This window comes from Condylura cristata, unplaced genomic scaffold (assembly GCF_000260355.1).
Source record: "Condylura cristata isolate star-nosed mole 26May11 unplaced genomic scaffold, ConCri1.0 scaffold00034, whole genome shotgun sequence".
Taxonomy (NCBI): domain Eukaryota; kingdom Metazoa; phylum Chordata; class Mammalia; order Eulipotyphla; family Talpidae; genus Condylura; species Condylura cristata.
Genome location: NW_004567135.1, coordinates 3,934,621 through 3,953,962, shown reverse-complemented (window position 1 = coordinate 3,953,962; position 19,342 = coordinate 3,934,621). Strand labels below are relative to the sequence as shown.

The window sequence follows — 19,342 nt, the reverse complement described above, 5'->3', positions numbered from 1 at the left end:
TGTGTGTGAGTGTGAGAGTGAGTATGTGAGTGTGTGTGTGAGTGTGAGAGTAAGTGTGTGTGTGCGTGACCTCTCCCATTCTGCTAAAATTTTTTTTGTATCTTTGACGCACTCTACCACTACTCCCATGGAGATGAAGTCCTGTTGTGTTGAGAAAACATTTTCTACCCAACACAAAAGCAGTTGCTAATTCTCCTAAATATCATACCGAGGTTTTTAAAAAAATATTTTATTTGCATTATTTTCTGCCAGCAGAAAATTCTGTGGTTTTAGCAGTGGCATGAGAAGGGTTCCTGAACCCCAGTCATCTTTAATTATGCAAATATAGGATTTGGGACAGAGAAAAAAACTGGTGTTGAGGGGGTCTCACAGAAGAAAGACAGGCCTCTAGTGTTCTGAGAGACGTTTGCGATGGAATCAGGAGCAGTAGGGGTGAGTAGAGACTTGGGCAGTCTATTCGGCCTCAGATTGCACCAAGGTGGAATTCTCCTTCCTCCTTGAACTGGAGTCCATGGAGAATTCCAAATAGCAACGCTTGTTCCTCAAACCTGATCATCTTTATATCCTCTCACTGCGCTAGACAGTGTGAAGACTTGAAAAAAATGAAGTCTCTGTCCAGTTTTAGCACTGCCCATATTGTGGACAACTAGGGAACACGAACTGCTGAGACGAACATTTTCTCTGTGTAGGGAGCTAAGACAGCTTCAGGATGGAGACTCGAGTCCCTGGTCTGGCGTCTTTCTAGCGCGACGGGCTTCCTCCTGCTACTCAGTCCAGAGGCCAAGAGCTGGATTTAGGGTTCGGTGCAACCTCCTGCAGGCAGGAGCGGGAATGAAGCTCTTCTGTGAATCCGTTGCTCTCAGAGCTGGTGCCGTGGCTGTGGGAGAGAAAGCCTGCGATGAGGTGACACTGGATACTGGGCTCGGTGGAGGCTTTCGTGACCCGCCCGTTGTCATGTTTCAGCTACTATCAGGCTTACATGGCAGAGCTTCTGCGGTGCTCACTATGGAGATGCCTGGAAATGTTGGCTGCTTATTTTCTTTTACTGATAAAATGATATATTTTTATAATATACACTTTTATTCTTCTACCTTACCTGGATTGCTCAGCATCATTGAAGAAAATTATAAAGCTACTGTTAATTCATTTTCTGCACATCAAACTGAGCCCTGACATTCAACTGTTACAATGAGTTTCTAGTAACGAATATTTCTCTTTTCCTTTCTCCACAAATCTTTATCATGGTCCTCAAATTCCCTGCCTCATCATCAGTGAGGACCCAATAGGGAAAATAGGGACATCAACAGGCAGAAATTTCTTGAAGTTTCTCTCCAAATGACCAGTGAAACAATTATATCACACCCGACCTTTTACTTTTCCTTTGACCTCAAAAAAATCCAGATATTTTATCAGTGCCCATGAGAACTCTAGACCTGTAACCATGAGTCATTTTGCTTTCCTATTGACAAAGTAGAGAAGAACGTTCCACAGTTTAGCTTAGTGTACAACCAGCTTCAACTTACATTATTGATTGACCTCACAAATGGTAGGACAGCTGAATTTCACTGAGGAAATTCAGTGAAGACCAGATCAGATGAAATGAAGGGAGTTCTAGAAACCTCGATGCTGTTGAGAAATGACCGATTTCACTTTGTCTTTCCGTATTAACCCACTAACAGTTTTCTGCATGTACATAGCTTGAGAATCGGTCTAGAGCAAAGACAGGGACCCTGGAGGCCCGTTACCCAAGGACAAGGACCCAGAGCCTTCTCTGCCAGTGTCCACTTCACCTCCCACACACTCACCGCCTCCAAGTCACAAGTGTCCTGCAGCTGCTGGGTCAGAGGTTGGGGCTGATCTTGTCTCTCTGGGCTCTGCTTCCATTTCTGTTTGATGACAGACAGGTGCAGCAACTCCCTCTTGTCATCCATGGGCGTCCTCTGAAACAGGCGCTTTCTGGCTCTGCTCCTCCCTCGCCAGCATGTTTCGTCCTTGATGAGTTGGTCTTCCTCACCAGTGACCTGGGAACCCCACAGGTCTCTCTGCGCCCATGCAGAGTCTGGGTTCCACTGCCCGTCTGCTCTGGGCAGAAACTGTGTGCAACAGGGGACCTCAGGATCAGAATCCAGAATTTGAGGTGGCGCTCGCTCCGTGGATGTCCCCTGCAGGTTCCCCACCTTCGGGCAGAGGACACATGGGTTGGAAGAAGTGGAAAGCTTTGTCCCCCATCATGGGAGCCACAGGAACTTCCTGGGGCCTGGGTCCGACTCCAGGGCCTTTCTGAAGGACCATTTTCTCCCCTCTCACTCTGTTCATCACTTCCCACACCGCCTGGTCCAAACGGTCCCCTCATGGGGTGGTGAGAACCGCTCTCAGGGGCAGGTATACAGGCACATCTTGGAGAGGGCTTTCTAGAGGCGGCCTCTGGGGGAGTGAGGTTCAGGGGGCCAGGATCCTTACGGGTGGTACCTCAGTTAGGTTGCACCTCCAGAACATGGGAGATGGTGTGAACTTTTGAAAAGGTATCTTAGACACGTAGGAGTAGAGACAGAAGAAGGCATCAGCAGTGACAGCCAGTGTTTGCACCTGTTTAAACCGACCTGGGCACAAAAGTTGAAGATGATGAATGTGGGGATCAATTATTTTAAAAATATCTTCCTGCAGTAAGCGTCCTAAAGTGTCCATTTCGCCACTGATGTTTATCCCACTTAGATATTTCACACCCACGATCTCCTTTCTTGACTTCCCGACTCTCCATCCAAGTAGATATTACCTCTAGTCAAAAAAAATTAATTCGTACATGCAATGAAAAGCTTCTTTTAATTTAGCCTACCTTATCTTCTGCCACTACAATCTAGACAATGGCCTCATCACTAATTGCTTTAGACGATAAACAGGCCCAAAAGAAGGGACAAAAGTGACATTTTCTTAGGTGGATATCAAAACTTTAGGATGATAAAAAGATTTTTGATAGCAGTGAGTTTGGAACAAAGCAATTCCCAGGCACCAGAGGGGTGGAGATATTGAGGTGAGTTGTGTCATTTCTGCTAGACCTTTATTCCTCAGCCTGCAGTCATCATCCAGTATATTGGCATTGCTGGGGGACATTATCAAAGCAGATGTTCGGACTGTACCACAAGCATTTGAACGGTGTCTTACAGTAATTCATATGCACACCCCAATGTGAAAAGCATCCTCATCACACCACGTTCTCTGTTAAGCTGTTCCCTTCCAAAAGCTAAGAGTCACGCTCCTCTTGTCCAGCAGCTCTTCTCCCAGAACTTAATACCTAGTTAGGTACTTGGAATATAAAGTAAATGAAAGAAATTATTCTCAAACTTCAGCATACACTGAAGGCTGCTTGTCAACCTACTCTAACTCAGAATTCACATATGGAAATCTGGAATCTAGGATTTTTAGTTGAATCTGATGTAAACAGCTTGAAACAGGACTACCAGACACAACATCACGTTGGGGTAGACTAGAATTTGAAATACACATTAGCAAGACAACCACATTGTCTATTTTCTCTCATCAAGGTGAAGAAGCCCTCACAGACATTTCCTTAGTATGGTATCAGGATAACGTAAATCATTGTTTACCTACGTCTAAATACTCTATGTAAGGTTATCTCTGTGCTTGTTTAGAATAAATACCTGTGAACCAGCCGCTCTCTTAGGGAAAAACCTAGGACTAGCAACAGTCATTGTAACTATTTCTTAGAAACTTGCTGGTCAATTTAACAAAGTCAGTTTTGAGAACCACTGCCCTAAATGGAACTGATTCTATGCCATATCCATAAATGAGGACTATGCAATAATTCCAATGAGAAGAAAAAGTGTCGATAAGATTTACATTCCTGGTTCTGGTTTGGTGCAGCTAAAGGGGAAGCTTTGAGAAAGGAAGAGTGACATGGGATGCTGAGGATTCTCTTCCAGGGACAGAAGACGTCAAAGTTCTCCATCTTCACCGAAGACAGCAGACAAGAAACTAGACAAGAGACCAAGAGCTTAGAGAAGGTGACCCAGAGCAGGAGGGCAGGAGCTGTTGGCCTCTGTAGAGAACTCCTGGGCTCTGAGCAGGAGCTGTAGTGACACTCACTGGCCAGCATGAGACAGGGGTCCTCCATCTCGAGCCTCTGCATCTGGGCCTTCAGGAAGCGCTGAAAATCAATGCCTTTGGCCCGGGACGGGGCGGTAAAAAACCGGGCAGGAATTCGAGAAGTGTCCTGATGGTCCTGCTGACCAAAGCCCAGGCGGAAGAGGACATCTTCTGCATCTTCTTGCACTTTGTCCAGAATCTCTGAGATGCTGGAAGTAGGGAGTTCGGGTAAGTGACAGCAATTCAGAGGAACGGAGTAACCCACTGTATCTAGTACGTGGGTCAGGAGACTGATGATTTTCTGGCCAAGTTTCTGAGATAACTTTCTACCTTCTGCTGTGAATGTGAGGAAAACTTTGACTTCTCTGAACTTAAACTCTCTGAATCATGAGATTTACAATCTAGCCCTGGTTTAAAAGTGGAATGAGATTCTATCATCGTACTTTGAATTATTGACTACAGATGAGTGAAAATTTACTACAAGAGGAATGGAAAAAACCCCAAGAGGTATGGAAGCAAAAGAATCTTGGGGTCATCTTGCACTCAGTCAGCATCTGTTGGCATGCACTCGGATGGGTCTGACTTTGCCAAAGGCTTTACAAACGGGCATCCAGCTTGGCCTGGTGATCATGAGGGACAGCAGGGAACAAGTGTGTAAAGAACATAAAGCTGACTTTATTCTCACTTGAACAGTAAAAGCTGACCAATGTGGGCATGTTCAAAACCTGATTTTGGGCTCCTTGATGGAGCAAGGTGTTAAAGCGCAGCCCTGCAAAGCTGTCCACAGCCACTGCTGCACGAGTTCAATCCCCGGCCAGCGAGTGACCCCCAGGGCGCAGCAGGCCTCTCCTGTCTCCCTGCAGTGGGTTTCAGCCCATCTGCCTGTTCTGCTCCGCCCTCTGTCTCTCCGGTGAATCCTCTCACCAGTGAGGGGATTCACCAATGATAGAATAGGGAGCAGAACAGGCCGATTGGCTGAATTACACTGCTGAGGGGAGCAGCGGGCGGGTCAGGAGAGGTCTGCTGCGCCCTGCGGTTTACCTTTGGGGCCGGGATCGAACTTGTGGCTTTAGCTTCTCAGTGCCGTTCTTTAACCTGCTGGGCCACCAGGGAGGGCCCCATTTGTATAAATCTTAAAGCAAAGACATTCCAGAAAAAGAGGCCCATGGTTTTCAGTTTTATTCCCCTTTGCCTTCGCGTCCCCGGCCGTTCTGCTCCCGCCGAAGCTGGGACCTACCTGGAACTAGTCTCGTGGGTCCCACCAGTCATGCCGCTGGACGCTAAGCTGCAGCCCAGGTCCAGCAGTGGGCAAGGCCGGGCTGTGTCCAGGAAGGCCCTGCGGGGACAGGCGATGGCCTTCTGCCCTCCCCGGCAGCAGCACTGTGACCCCAAGTGCCCCCACGTGCGCTTGGGGCACAGCCACACCCTGCCGCCTTCCCCACCGGCTCTGGGGTGACTGGGCCACAGCCTATTTCTGGCTGGGGCACCTCCCACCCTCCGCCGCAAGTCTTCGGCTCTTTTGCTCCAATCTCTGATGCTGACACCTGTCCCCAGGCAGTCATTCCTGAGGGGGACATTCTTCAGCCTGGCTGAACCACACACCTACCTGGAGAAGAGTTTGCCATTGGCGGCCAGCAGGGTGGCTGGACGGGGAATGGAAAGATGAAGAGAAAGTCAGAAGTGAAAAATTCCCTCAGCTGTGCCCTCTCTGTTCTCTGCCACAGCTGCAGACTGGTTGAACTCATGAACTTTGCTCTTTAGGGAAGTACCCAGAGCGTGTTTGATAAGCACAGGCCTGGGAGGGGGCAGATGTGGAGGTAAGAACTGGCCCTGAGCTTCTGAACTCTGACCTATGGCCAGGGTCTGGGTGAGGGCGGCTCTGTCCTGAGCTGCTGGTCCGTCCTGCATCCCCGCTGGCCACACCACGCCCACCCTTTACTCAGAGCCTCTCTTCTGCTCTCTCTGGGGTCTCAGGTTACTCTGGGCTTGGGATGCGAATAGTTTTGATTGGGGCAGCGAATAGGGTGACTATACCCGTTAAATTCCTTAGGCCCCAATGGAAACTCCAAAAACGGCCAAGGGAATATTTATGGGCATGTGACCCTTTCTGAGTTTCACACAGATCGCAGCTGTTCTTTGCCTACAGAGAAGCCTGCAGGGACAGGCTGCAGCGCCCGCGGTTCCCGCCCAGTCTGTCCTTAGTCCACCCAGCATAAACGGTCGTTCCTCAACCCCTTCCTCAGAGACTTTGCTCACCCTCTGCTCCAAGCGTCAAGTCATCTTCAAAGCTGGTCCCGTGGCTGGGGCACCCTGTCAAATACCAGGCAAAGGGCAGAGATGGCAGCATGTGTGCACACACCCGACCACCTGCACGTCCTGAAGTTCGCGCAGCTACACGGTCTGATCAGATACCCATGTTTCTGCAAAACTCTCCCCCAGCTCAGGACTCACGCTCATGTTTTGATTCAGAAATAATCCCACAGCCTTAACCCGCCTTCCCTAGCTGTCCCCTAGACCGGCCGGCAGGTGGACCCGGCCCCGCCCAGCAGAAGGTGCGTGGGGGGTGGGCCTCACGCAGAGACACCCCGTTATGAAGCTCTTCTCTCCCGGCCGTAGCTGCTAACCTGCGCGACTCCGACAGAAGAGCACAGCGACCCGCGGCATCCGGGCCAGCGCTGCCCACCCCTAGACTGCCCGGCGCACAGGGGTGTCAGGTGGACAGGCAGCGGGCGCAGCTCGCACGCGCATGCGCACGTCCTATCTGCGCGCGCCCACGGGTCCCCTGGCCGGACTCCACTCACCACTGTAGAGCGACTGTCCTGCGTCCTCAAAAAACCCTTCTTCAGAGTTTCTGAAACCGAAAAGGACACGAAGCTTGAGATCACTACACTCCCAGAGGCTTTTTCTCAGATATTTCCCGCAAGTTCATATTTTTCATGAGGCAGCAGTATTTACATGGTTCTAGCTGAAGAAAACTAAGACAAACTTTTTTTTACACTATTTAGTGGACACATTTAGAGCGGTCATCTGAGTTGGGAGAGGTGAACACCATGTTTTAGACTGTGCTTTCGCTGACCAACTACATTGTCTCGGGTCAGCTGGGGTCTCAGTGGTGGTGCAGAGGTTAAAGCACAGCGCTGTGAAGCTCTCGCAACCACTAAAGCACCAGTTCGATCCCCGGCCAGGCGGGTGGCCCACGTGGCAGAGCACGTGACTCTGCTCCCTCAGCAGTCAATCCAGCTGTTCTGCTCCCCACTCTGTCTCTGGTGAATCCTCTTACCCTTTGCACCTCTGGCCTGTACCCCAGCTCTGTACCCATAAGTAAATAAGTCTTTAAAGAAAAGTCAGCCGAGCTACAATTGTTCACTCACTCAGTAAAACAGAAAAGACTATGTAGGAGCAAACCCAGAAAAATTCAGTGATAAAAGCAAATGTCTGATTGCCTGGCTTTCTATATCACAAATACAAATATTGAGATTTTTTCAAAACGTTGAGAAAGCTTATCTCAACGTTGAGAAAGTCAGCTTATCTCCCCGCACCCCCTTCCTTTTCTCTGAGCTGTGCTCTTGCAGAATCTCCTATCTTTCAGCAGCAGCAAAAATTGCATCTTGGTTGAAGATGGTATTTCTACACTTTGAGATAGGCTGTTATCAAACTATTGCCATCTGTACAGAAGAAGAACAGAAATCAGCATCAATGGCAACGAGGAACAACTTTGCTTTACAAACAAGGAAGTGAATGAAGTAACCTGTGGAAACACTTTTAGCTGGGCCCAGAGCAGGATACCAGTCCTGCCCTCGGGGCTGCGGTGGCCCAGATACCACATCGGGCCTCTGGAGGCTACGTGGCTGCGCTTTCCAAGCCAAGCACCGGTGTGCTGTGAGTTTTATAGTTTGTTTTCCTGGGAGTCTTGAAGTATTAGTTGCCTGGAATGCTCTGGCTAGAATCTCAGGTGGAGGCTGGAGCAGAGCAGTTACTAAAACGAGTTACTGGGAGCTGGTCTAGGGTGAATCCATTGTAGATGGCCTTGCATGTTTTATTTTTATTTTGCAAATGGAGGCAACATTGTTTTACAACACTGTCTGATCAGGGGGCTGGGTTCACACCTCCTCAGATGTGTCTACACAACACACCCACTCCCAATGCACCACAGACCACTAGGACCCACCCCCAGTATTCCCGCTCCCACAAAGGAGCCTTCTCTTATCAGTCACACTGACATGTGTCATCTCCTGGAATTATTAGTGGGAGTGGGTTTATTAACTGAACACCTGGCAATCAAGTTGTGTTTAAATTTACAGGATGAATCTCCACCTGTTAGACACCTTTGACTGGAAAATTCCCATAAGGTCAAGGCAGCCTCGGCAAGGCTAGGGGCAGGAACCTTGGACCTGGGGGCTGTCCCTGTTCCTGGACCCTTCACCGTGAGCCTTCCTTGGGAACCGCCTGCTTTCCGGAATCACCTCTGCACTCGGGCATACAGTAAACGTTGCTGATTAAATAATTGTCTCAGAAACAGAAAAGCAAAGCAGCTCCCCTACCCTGTAAAAACTTACCCGCACTCCCCAGTGGGTGCGACTTCACTGACCCTACCTTGCCTTTGGGGCCTGTGACCTTCCTTGCCCAGAAGTGCAGTAAAGTTCCTACTTGTTAGAGACTTGGCCTGACCTTCCATCCTCTAACTGTGCTGAGCCTACAGAGCCTTGTGGTTCCTTTGTCTCATGAAAAAAATCAACTATGGGCCCTCCCTGGTGGCGCAGTGGGTTAAAGTGAAGCAATAAGAAGCTAAAGCCACTTCAGCACGAGTTCTATCCCCGCCCTGGAGGTGACCCCCAGGGCGCGGCAGACCCCTCCTGACCCGCCCGCTGCTCCCCTCAGCAGTGTACTTCGTCCATCTGCCTGTTCTGCTCCCCACTCTGTCTCTGGGGAGTCCTCTCACCACCCCTGCACCTCTGGCCTGTACCCCAGTTCTGTGTGCATAAATCAGTAAATCTAAAAACAAACAAACAGACAAGACAAACCACCTTGGACGAGAGAGTGCTAAGTAAGCACAGATGGGCTTACTGACAGCAGTTAAAAGATGACTGTAGATCAAAAGCTCTATAAAATTTGAAATGCTCATGGGAGGAGAAGTGAAGAATAGGCAAGAGCTGTAAGTTCTAAGAACTCATTATCACACCAGTGATCAGACTTAAAGAGGGCACAGGAACTTTGCCTTTGTGCCTGATAGACCAAGGCTGACCTTCGCTATGGTACCAGTTGGTGGGGCACGGGGTTTCTACGAAAAGGGATTCTGCATTTCGCCTTGAAGTGTCTGCTGCCACGCTCCGCTGCTTGCAGTGACTGGCCCGCTACCCCTCTTCTTGGGTTCTGCAGTACGAACCACGTGGTATTACTCTGATCACAAGGACAATTAATTTCTAGCTGCTCTTCTCTTGCTCCACAGTGTAAGAGTCCGGTCTGAAGGGGAAAACACCCGAGTAGGGATCTGGGCTTCACCTCAGCTGTGACCCAGGCTGCTTCCTACCATCCTTGCCTGTAGAAAGCCCCGGCCACCCCCTCCCCGCGGCCCCTGCCCCCCAACCCTCCCCCTCGGGCGCTCACCCACAGTCCTGCAGCCAGTCTTCAATCTTATTGAGTGGATTCCCTAGAAAAGTCAAACATCACATCACTGGGGAACGAGGCACCCACACTTCTTGCAGCCCACCCTGCCCGCTGGTATCCCGTAGAAGCAACACGCTGGGTCCGCTAGGGCCCGTGAGGGTTTTCTTTCAGGTGTGAGAGGAAAACACCCTGGCATGAAAGTAGCAACTGTCTCTTCTTTCTCAGCCTCGCTGCCCCTTCCAGCCAGGAGCCTGGAAAATGCTGGGGTGTCTCTTTCCCCTGAGTATGGGAACAGAGAAGGATATTTTTTAAAAAAGGGGGGGCACACAGGTGAATGTGTGGGGGTGTATCTACCCATCTACTGAGAGCCCCCTGGGATTGCATCATTAGGCAAAGAAGTCTAGGCCAGGCGAGCAACTTGCCAGAGGCCACATGGCTTAGGGAGAGAGGTGCAGAGCTCAGGGTCTGGCCCGCGTGACCTGTCACACAGATGAGAGAAACTGGCCGGAGCGCTGGCCCTGGTCTCCCTGGCAGCGGCCTCTTTTCCCATTGTCTCTTCTTCCCATAATTCCCGTCCTGGACTGCTGATCCCTTTACATTTATTTAAACCTGCCACAAAGCTCCCGGAGGGCCTCCCCGCCAGGCACAGGAGGCCTTGCCGCGTTTCCCCTGGACGGCTGACTACCGCCTGGCCGCCCCTCACCGCCGTGGAAAACGTCATCCAGGCGAGAAGGCCCGGGCCCGGGGTCATCCAGCCCGGCCGCGGCCGCCTCGTCCTCGGGGACCTGCGTTTGCCAGCGGTGGCTCTGCCTCAGCCTGGCGCGCCGCTGCTCCCAGGAATCCGCTGCGCCCTCCATGGCCCTGCGTCAGACCTCAAGGCTGCGCGCCGCCGCCGAAGAGATGCTCTCCTGAGGGTGAAAGCGCAGTGGGAAGCCACTCCCCGCACTGCCCGCCCCTCGGGTCCCTGCGCTGAAGGGCGCTCCCCGGCCCCTTGAAGGGAGGGAGAGGAAGCGCCCTTCTTCCATCTTCCAAAGACAAAATCTGAACATTAAGACAAGACTTCCAAGTCAGTAAGCCAGGGAGCTTCACACATACGATCATGGGATGTTGAGAGAGATCTTACGAGCTCTCCGCTGGCAATCGCTGGAATGCTCTGTTAGAAACATTAATTCCGATGGCTGGATCAAGAAGATGTGGTACATATACACTGTGGAATATTACTCAGCAACCAAAAAGGATACACTCAGGCCTTTGGCAGCAACATGGCTGGAGTTGGAAGGGATCGTGCTTAGTGAGCTAAGCCAGAAAGGAAAATATTGGATGGTTTCACTCATCGCAGGAGCATAAGGGATCAGAAGAAAAAAAAAAAAAAAGCAATCGCAATAAACAATAAAGTAAAAATGAAAATCAACGAACATTCTTACTGGGGTGGAGAGGGGACTGGGATCAAAACTGGAGCGGGAGCGCACATGACCTATGGCGATGGGACACGGGCGAAGTGGTGGTGGGAAGTCTATGGGGATTGCAACTGAGGTGCGAAGAATATGTCCAAAGCGAAGAACGATACATCAAGAAATTTTAAAAAATCTTTCCTCCATCCCGAAGGATTTTTTCTTTCAAACTCTTCTATTATAATTAAAATAACAACCTCGCAATTTATGAAATTCACTTCATTTGATCTTCTTAGTTATATTACATGGAGGTATTTCAGATCCCAAAGTTTAAATAGGAAGAGCTTTTCTAGACTCTTACAACCATGATGGCACTCCAAATTCAGGCCGCTGGGTCAGTCTTGGCTTCTGCTTTGCTTCATTTCCTGTTTTAGATATCAGGGCCCTCCATAGAGTATCTCTTGAGATGCTTCTGGTCTTAGCAATTCGGGTAAGAATGGAATACATTTTTTTCCCTTAAAAAAAAAGGCAGCAGTGGCACTTGAAATAAAAGATACAGGGTACATCTAAGCTTTTCTTCAAACTGTGGTAAATAGACATGGGACAGGTGAGTTGAATGAGCTGTTGTCTTCTAGTCTCCATCACAGTTGGGTTCTAGAACCTGTTCAGAGTGGGCGGCTCAGAGCAACAGAGTGCAACAATAGTATGAGGCAGGGAGAAGAGCAGAGAATCTGGTGAGTGGTGATAGCAGGAAGCTCTGGTAGCAGGAGATAAGAAAGTGACTATTTCTGTGGGACTCTGCAGGGAGTGGCAGATGGTTGTCAGTGAGAACATCAACCCTGGGGATGGTACAAGGATGGGTATGGACAGATGTCAAGGTGGTACCGCTGGGGCTCTCCCTGGCGGCCACTGCAGCAGGAGTTTGATCCTCGGCCAGGGAGTGACCCACAGGGCGCAGCAGACCTCTCCTGACCTGCCCACTGCTCCCCTCAGCAGTGAATTGCCTTAGATCTGCCTGTTCTGCTCCCTGCTCTGACCTGTATCCTAGTTCTTACATGCACAAATAAATAAAACCATTAAAAAAAAAAAAAGATGGTACCTTTGAAAGCTGGGCGTCCCTTGTTTTAGTGAGAGAGAAATGGAATTATTCCCTCCAAGTCAGTCACACAAAAACCTTTACCTATATGAAAAGTGGAATTTGATCCAGTGAAAGAGCAATATTAGGAAGCAGAAGTTGTAGAACTGGGCATTCTTCCAACTTTTTAATGCAACTGATTGATTTCTGGCAAGTTGATTAGTTTTTCTGTTTGAGCATCAGTTTGATCATCTAGGAAACACATTGGTGGGGCCCAATGTTTTATAAAGTTTCTTCCAATAGCAGCGTCGATGAATTTACGATAGTTGAATTTGAAATGTAAGTAGGAATAACACTGGTGGACAAAACTCCTCTCCACAGTTTTCCCCACACGAGTTAGGAAGCGATGCAGTAACCTCTGCAGGTGCTTCCTCCTTAGAAAATCCTTGGCAATGAGCACAGACTTGGGGATTCCTAGACCTTCCGTTTTCACTGACGCTGGAACAACACTGTAAAGAAATCCAAGGAAACCGACTCAGCCAGGCATTGCTGCTGACTTCCAGGTCTTTGACTACCTCAGCTCTTTTATTTTACTTTTTATAATTTCACGCACATTCCCCGCTACCAGGGCAAGCCTGCCTTACCTTTGAAGGCGTGCTCAGGTTACCTCCATCCTCTCCCTCACCTCTAGCGACTATACCTGCCTGTACCATGCTCACCTGACAACCTTCTGCTCCACAATTTGCACCCTCCTTCCAAGCCCCACCTCAAGACACAACATGCATAGCATAGTATCTTGTAACCCAATAAACGCTCAGGAAATGTTCTCCCTGCAGAAGAGTAACCATCACACTGGTGCTACAAAATTATCCTCATCGAAATGAGACTTTTCCAACAAAAATCACCAAGTGAAGCAGTAATTTAAGTCCTAGTTATTACACTGTGAGTGTCACGGGTTCATTTTTTGTTTATCTAAGGAATGAGGCCAGAGAGTCTTTGTTAACATGGGCAATTCAGAGCAAGAGGAACTTGTACTAGCTGAGCTGTAAAGAACCCTTATGTTCAGCCGTAAAACCTTCCCTCAGATTACGTCACTGAATCCTGACAGTCACCTTTGACCTAGTTATTGTTAGCTGAGCTCAGGAGGATTTATGACAACAGAGTTGAGATTTGAACTCAGATTGCTCCAGTTTTATAGTCTTTCACTGAGGACAGCAACACAGCATCACTTAGTATTCCGAGCCAAGTATCAGCAATGCAAGTTACTTGGGATAAAGGGGCAGAAAACCCGGCTCAGTAAATTCTCCATTTCACACTTACCAAATTCTCCACTGGGCCGTCCACTATAACCGTATAGACAGCATAAAGCAAAGCAGTTCAAACTTGACTTCGTGACAGTTTAGAGAAAGAAGTACTGTTTTGTTTCTTAACATAGTTTTCCTTCTTAACTCCAACTAGATAGTGAAGCATTTTGGCCTTCTCTGAGCTTAGGGAGTAGCTTAATGCCCGGGTTCAACTGGTTTCCGGCTGAGATGGGCTGGAATTCCACATTATTTGCAGATCACTGTGGCATTCAGGACTTTTACAGTGATTACGGAGCGGCACGGAACAATCAGAATGGACAGGAGTGGCCGCCGTGGGTTGGGTCTGGGGTATGGAAGCGCGAGCTGAAACAGCTGGGTTGGTGAAGGACGCTCAGAGGGCTTCGCTAGGAATTTACGAGTCGGCACAAATGTACTGTAGCCCAGCTATTGTGAAGTAGTTGCTACCAGCCTGAACCTGCCAATTATCAGCCTTGCTTAAATTTTTTAATTATTCCAATACTTTATTTCCATGAACCTAAGAATCTATTATTAACTAATTAATAAAATTATTATTTTTTAAATAAACATAATAGTTTGTTTTTACATCATTTTGTACATTTTTTTTTCATCTCAATTATAATCCCCTTGGGCTTCCGATCACCAAGTCACCCGTGTGCCATCACCACAGTCCCATGCACTTCCCTCCTCCCGCCCCCGTTTTTGATCCCACTCCCCACTCCACCCCTACAAAATGTCTCTGGTATATGGCTGTTCATTATTCTTATTATTTTCTGCCTGGTCCATTATACTCCTGCTATGAGCGAAACCACCTGGCACAGCTCACTGTTTTTTTAAGGGAAGCGGCCAGAACACAGGCAGAAGACTCAGATTCGAGCTTGTTGGGACTCAAAGTTCTGTCCACTTATTGCACTTGGGTCCACAAACGACTTATCACTCTCAATCTATTTTTTTTTTAAATCAGTGAAACATAATGTACTAAAATTATGTTTGGGGGGGTAAAAGATCAGTTCATGTATATTAAGTGTCTGATCTCTAAAGGAGGTCTTCAAGTGATAACAGTGATCATTATGATTATGATTAATCTTCCCACAGTCTAAATGCTCACTAAAGTTGGAATATCAGAAATAAGGGGACAAGGGAGAAAGGATGAGCTACAGGACACAGAATCTGTGTGAAGCTCAGTTAGTGAGAGAGAAATGCTACTGAGAGATGAAAAATAAGCAATAAAATAAACTGTTATAAATAAAAAGAAAAAGAAGCAACAGATAGGCCACTTGTTCTTACTTCATGTCCAATGAGATCAGCAAGATCATTTACTCCTGGTCACCTACTTTGTGGTTGAATAAACAGGGTGAGGGAAAGAGAAAGGCTTATCTGAAGCCGCTCAGAGTGTCACTGGTCATCAGTGGAACTCAAACGCCCACATCCGGAGCCCCAGGTGCAATATCACACAGCCTCCCTCCTTCCACTCTTGGCTTCCAAGAAAGACCAGCCTCCGGTCTTCTTCAGCACTGGGGCCTCTTTCCCGACACTCTTTGCGTGTGCTGTGCCTACACTTCAAGCTGAGTCTGTGAATTTTGCCTGAGAGTGAAAACAAGTGTGGGAGGAGAGAGGGCGGAAATGGAATTTCCATGATGGCGCCCCGAAGACCCTCTGCAACGTGTCGACGTTCACTGCCAAGCCACACCTCACCGCTGTTGCAAAGGACTGTGGGAAATCCCAAGAGTGGTCCACATTTCTGTGGACTGGGCAAGCCCCACCTGCAGCTAGGGTGACGGCCCTCCCTTCTCCACAGACCCAACCTGAAACACGCTCTCACTTCCTCCAGAGATAGGAATCTAAGGCCTCTTTCATCCCACTGCCGTTGGGAAGACGGTGAGAACAAGAACGACCCTGCGTGTGGCCTTTGAGCGCGTTGGCATCTCTGCGGTCTAATGATGCAGCTCGGTCTCGTTGAGGGAGAAAGGGGGAGGCGTTTCATAAATAATGCCAAGAACTGTGCCGTTCACAAATAGAGCATCTACTCCATTCTCATTCCCTCCCTCCCACAAATATATGGAACTGGACAAATACTGAAAGGAGAGCGTCTATGGACTTTCCCCCTCCTTCCTTTTCTTCCTTCCTTTTCTGGAAGGATTAAAGTTGCGTATTTGGGAACAAGTGATTCTGTGCTGTCCTCGGGAGCCTGCCTAGGTTTTAAAGACATCAAGATTAAGAGACACCAGTTTGTCTGGTTCAGTCTAGAGACAAGAGTGAAAAGGAACAGATTTTCTGATTGCTGAGTTAGTTCTGTGAATCAGTATCTTTAATTCTTCACTCGATTTCCTGGATAATGAAGCCCTTTTCCTCATCTACTCATCTTTATTCTTCTCTCTTTCTCTCACGGACCCCTTCCTTCTCTCCTTACCCTCAAAGTCTAAGTTTAAGCTTTTCTGCAGTACCTCTAATGTTGGAAGGGCCCAGAATATTATGGGTACAGGAAAAACTCATTTTAATCTTGTCTTCTGGGTAGAAAACAGACCAGTCATCAATTATCAAGTGGAAATAGATGTCTGAGCTTTCCCTCGTGTAGACGAGAGAGGACACCCTCAGTCAGAGTCCGGCCTGCAAATAAACTTCCATCCCATCCTCTACCCGGAGACCGGTCAGAGAGCTTGAACTAAAAATGATTGTGTTGGGTCTCTGCAGCTTCGACACCAGGATTAACCACAGGGCGCATCCAACTTGCAGAGACCAGAGACACAAGAAGATGCCCTCGGTACAACTGCAGAGACTTTCTAGACCACCCGGGTTGTCTTGAATAGTAAATAGCTTATGAACCCTCATTGTATCCTCAGGTTGAAATCCCTGAAAATGATGATAATAAATCCTCTGCCCAGTAATGCTCCAAGTCGTGAGAGGTTCACCTCTCATCCCTCAGACCTAGCAACTGCTAAGTCTGCAGCTGGACTCACGAGGTGAAATTGTCCCTCCCCACTCTCCTGTCTCCACGCTGCAGGTCCTGTTGGGAGTCTCCACTCAGGCCATGTGCAGCAGGCAGAGTCTTCACATGTCCATAGACAACTCTGGGAACCCCTGTGGCCCTACGAAGCCAGTTCTGGGGGACTCAGCCGTCTCATCCCTGTTCTGCACTGGGGACCCACCTCAAGTCCTCCACCCACTGGTGAATTCAGTACCTAGAAAAGGGATGGGGAAACCCCAGCATGGAGGAATTTTCCATTCCTCTGCCCTGCCCAATGCCATGCAGCTGATGACATGCTCTGCCCGGGGATCACAGAGACCAGGTGCGTTGGAAGAAGACAGACACCCCTGTCTGCCTCTGCACCCCCCTGGCTAGGTGGGCCATGAGGCGACCAGCCAGCCTATCTCTCCACCTCTGCATCTGAAACGTGAGCCTGCCAGATGGTGTATCTGGATCCTTCTGGGTGACTGAGCCTGTCATGGTGCTAGTGAAAACTCTCTCCTAACTAGCCTCCAAGCCACATCTTCTAGAGAAAGTGGCTGACCCCACAGAAAGCAAAAGTTTTAGGGCAGGTATTCCCAGGAGTCAGAGTCGGATGGACACTGGACCAGCATCTGCCACAAAGTTCAGAAGCTTTTCTCCTTGGAAACTGGTCACTGGAAAACCAGATGGAAAATCAGATGGAGCAGCAAGATGCAGAGAAGCTTCTCGGGCTGGAAAGGTGAAGAATTCCTAATTATTACTTCAAACCAGGAAAGCGACCTGTTTTGTGACCCTAGAAAGACACCTTTCTGATAAAAGGGAGGAAAAAAAGAGGAAAGGGACATCCTTATTTCAGGACAGACAGGGAGGAATTTTTTAAGGGTGAAAACAGGGGTATTGGAGATTTCTCCTGACTCTTGTGTTTTCTTCACAGCCTGCTTTTTCTGTGAACTGTTCCTCTTCTTCCCAGCGCTACCCTAGACCTGGCTTAAAATTGAGGTGGAAATCGTACTCACCTGTGTGCTGGCAGAGAGCCGAGTTTGAGGCGAAAGAGCCACCCACGCTGGGCCCAACCCTTCCCAGGTACCGGGATCCAGCGAGATCCGGTGAGATCCTGGGCAGAGGGAAAGGGTCATGTTGCATTTTGTGCTTTTCTCTCTGCCTTCATTAAACGGCTGTTGCCAGTTTGAAAGGGGAAGCGGAAATGAGAACGAACACACACACACAAACTCACACACACACACGCCACATCCTATGCTCTAGTAAGGAGACAGAATAAAGAACAAAATATCGGAAGCCGCCCCCTCACCACCAGGAGCGGTTCCAGTCTGACACCTGCCTTGGTTTTTCCAAAACAAGGGATTTTTTCCTGCGAAGCGGTCACAGCCAATTGAACCACAGGTGTACAGGAAAGTCTTCCTGCCACAGAACCAGAATCCCATGGCTGCCAGTAAGACTTTCTGTCCCCAAGAGTTGTCTAAAAATGGTAAAACCTTCTCACCCAATTCACCTCAGCCATCTCGGGTTGGAGACTGGCAGCCCCCCCATGCACCTGAGAGCCAGGTGACTCTTTTTGCCTTTCGACTCTGGTAAATCCCGCAGAAACTTGTCTTCCAGTATTGAATACCATCGTGAGCCACTATTTTTCTTACCTTTGTTTTTGCTAATTTTGGACGGAAGTCACATTGTACTGAAGCTTTAGGTGCGCGTCATTGCAAACAGCATCTCTGTAAACTACCGAAGGCCCCAAATTGGCCCATTTATTACCCCTCCCCCCCCACCTTGTCTTCCGGTTGCCACTCATTGGTCTTGTAGCCTGAACACTGATTTTTATTTAATGGAAACATTTGGTTTATTTTATTTTTAAAAAGATTTATTTATTGATGCATCCCAAACTGGGGTACAGGCCAGAGGTGCAGGGGCGGTGAGAGGACTCACCAGAGACAGAGTGGGGAGCGGAAGAGGCAGATCGACTAAGTACACTGCTGAGGGGAGCAGCGGGGAGACGGGAGAGGGCTGCTGTGTCCTGTGGGTCACGTCCAGGTTGGGGATCGAACTTGTGCTGAAGTGGCTGCAGCTGGCTTCGTAGTGCGGCTGTGCCACCCAGGAGAGCCCTAATTGAAACATTTGTATTGTTTTTTTATGTAGGGTGTTTGAGTGAAATCACACTGTGCTTGTCCTCCTGTTTGACTCATTTCACTAAACATAACATCCTCTAGGCCCATCTATGCTGTTGCGAATGGCAGGGTTATATGTATACACACACATATACATATATACATGTATGTATACACACATGTATACACACAAACATATGCACATAAGTGTGTGTGTATGTATATATGTCTGTAATAGATGTCTGTCTGTCTGTCTGTCTATAATAGATGACAAGTAACCCACTGCTTTATCCAGTCATCCGGTGATGGACACAAGTTGTTTCAAGCTCGTGGCTGTTGCAAATAACGCTACAGTGAACACAGGGAGTGCACATCTTTTTTATTCTTTGAATAAATAACAGGATAACAGGAGCATGTGGAATTTCTAGGTTTAAGTTTTTCAGAGTCTCCACGCTGCTGTCCACAGTGACCAGCCGTACCCATGTCCAACAACAACGTGAAGTCCCCTTCTCCCTCCCTCCTCTCCAGCCCTGTTCCTTCGTGTTATGGATGAGAGCGACTCCCACAGGTCCCAAGTGACACCTCAGGGTTGTTCCGGTTGGCATTTCCCTGACATCCATGAACATCTTTCCCTGTACTCACTGGCCCTCTCGGGTCTTCTTTTGAGAAGTGTCTACTCAGAGCCGCTGCTCACTTTTAATCAGCTTATTTGTTGTTGTTTTTTTAAACTGTTGAGATTTATGAGTTTTTAAAATACATTTTGGACAGGCGCCTCCTCCTCAGAT

At 48.5% G+C, this 19,342-nt stretch overlaps 1 protein-coding gene across 1 annotated transcript; it reads right to left on the bottom strand.

Moving 5' to 3' along the window:
* Positions 1 to 720: 720 nt before the first annotated feature.
* Positions 721 to 10,562, bottom strand: TESPA1 (thymocyte expressed, positive selection associated 1). Its single transcript, XM_012732296.1, is given in 12 exon segments — positions 721 to 877; positions 1,806 to 2,225; positions 2,227 to 2,348; positions 2,351 to 2,445; positions 2,447 to 2,600; positions 4,102 to 4,310; positions 5,339 to 5,437; positions 5,708 to 5,744; positions 6,358 to 6,411; positions 6,903 to 6,952; positions 9,706 to 9,748; positions 10,409 to 10,562. Coding segments are annotated over 12 exon segments (1,455 nt in total). The 3' UTR covers positions 721 to 859.
* Positions 10,563 to 19,342: the final 8,780 nt, after the last annotated feature.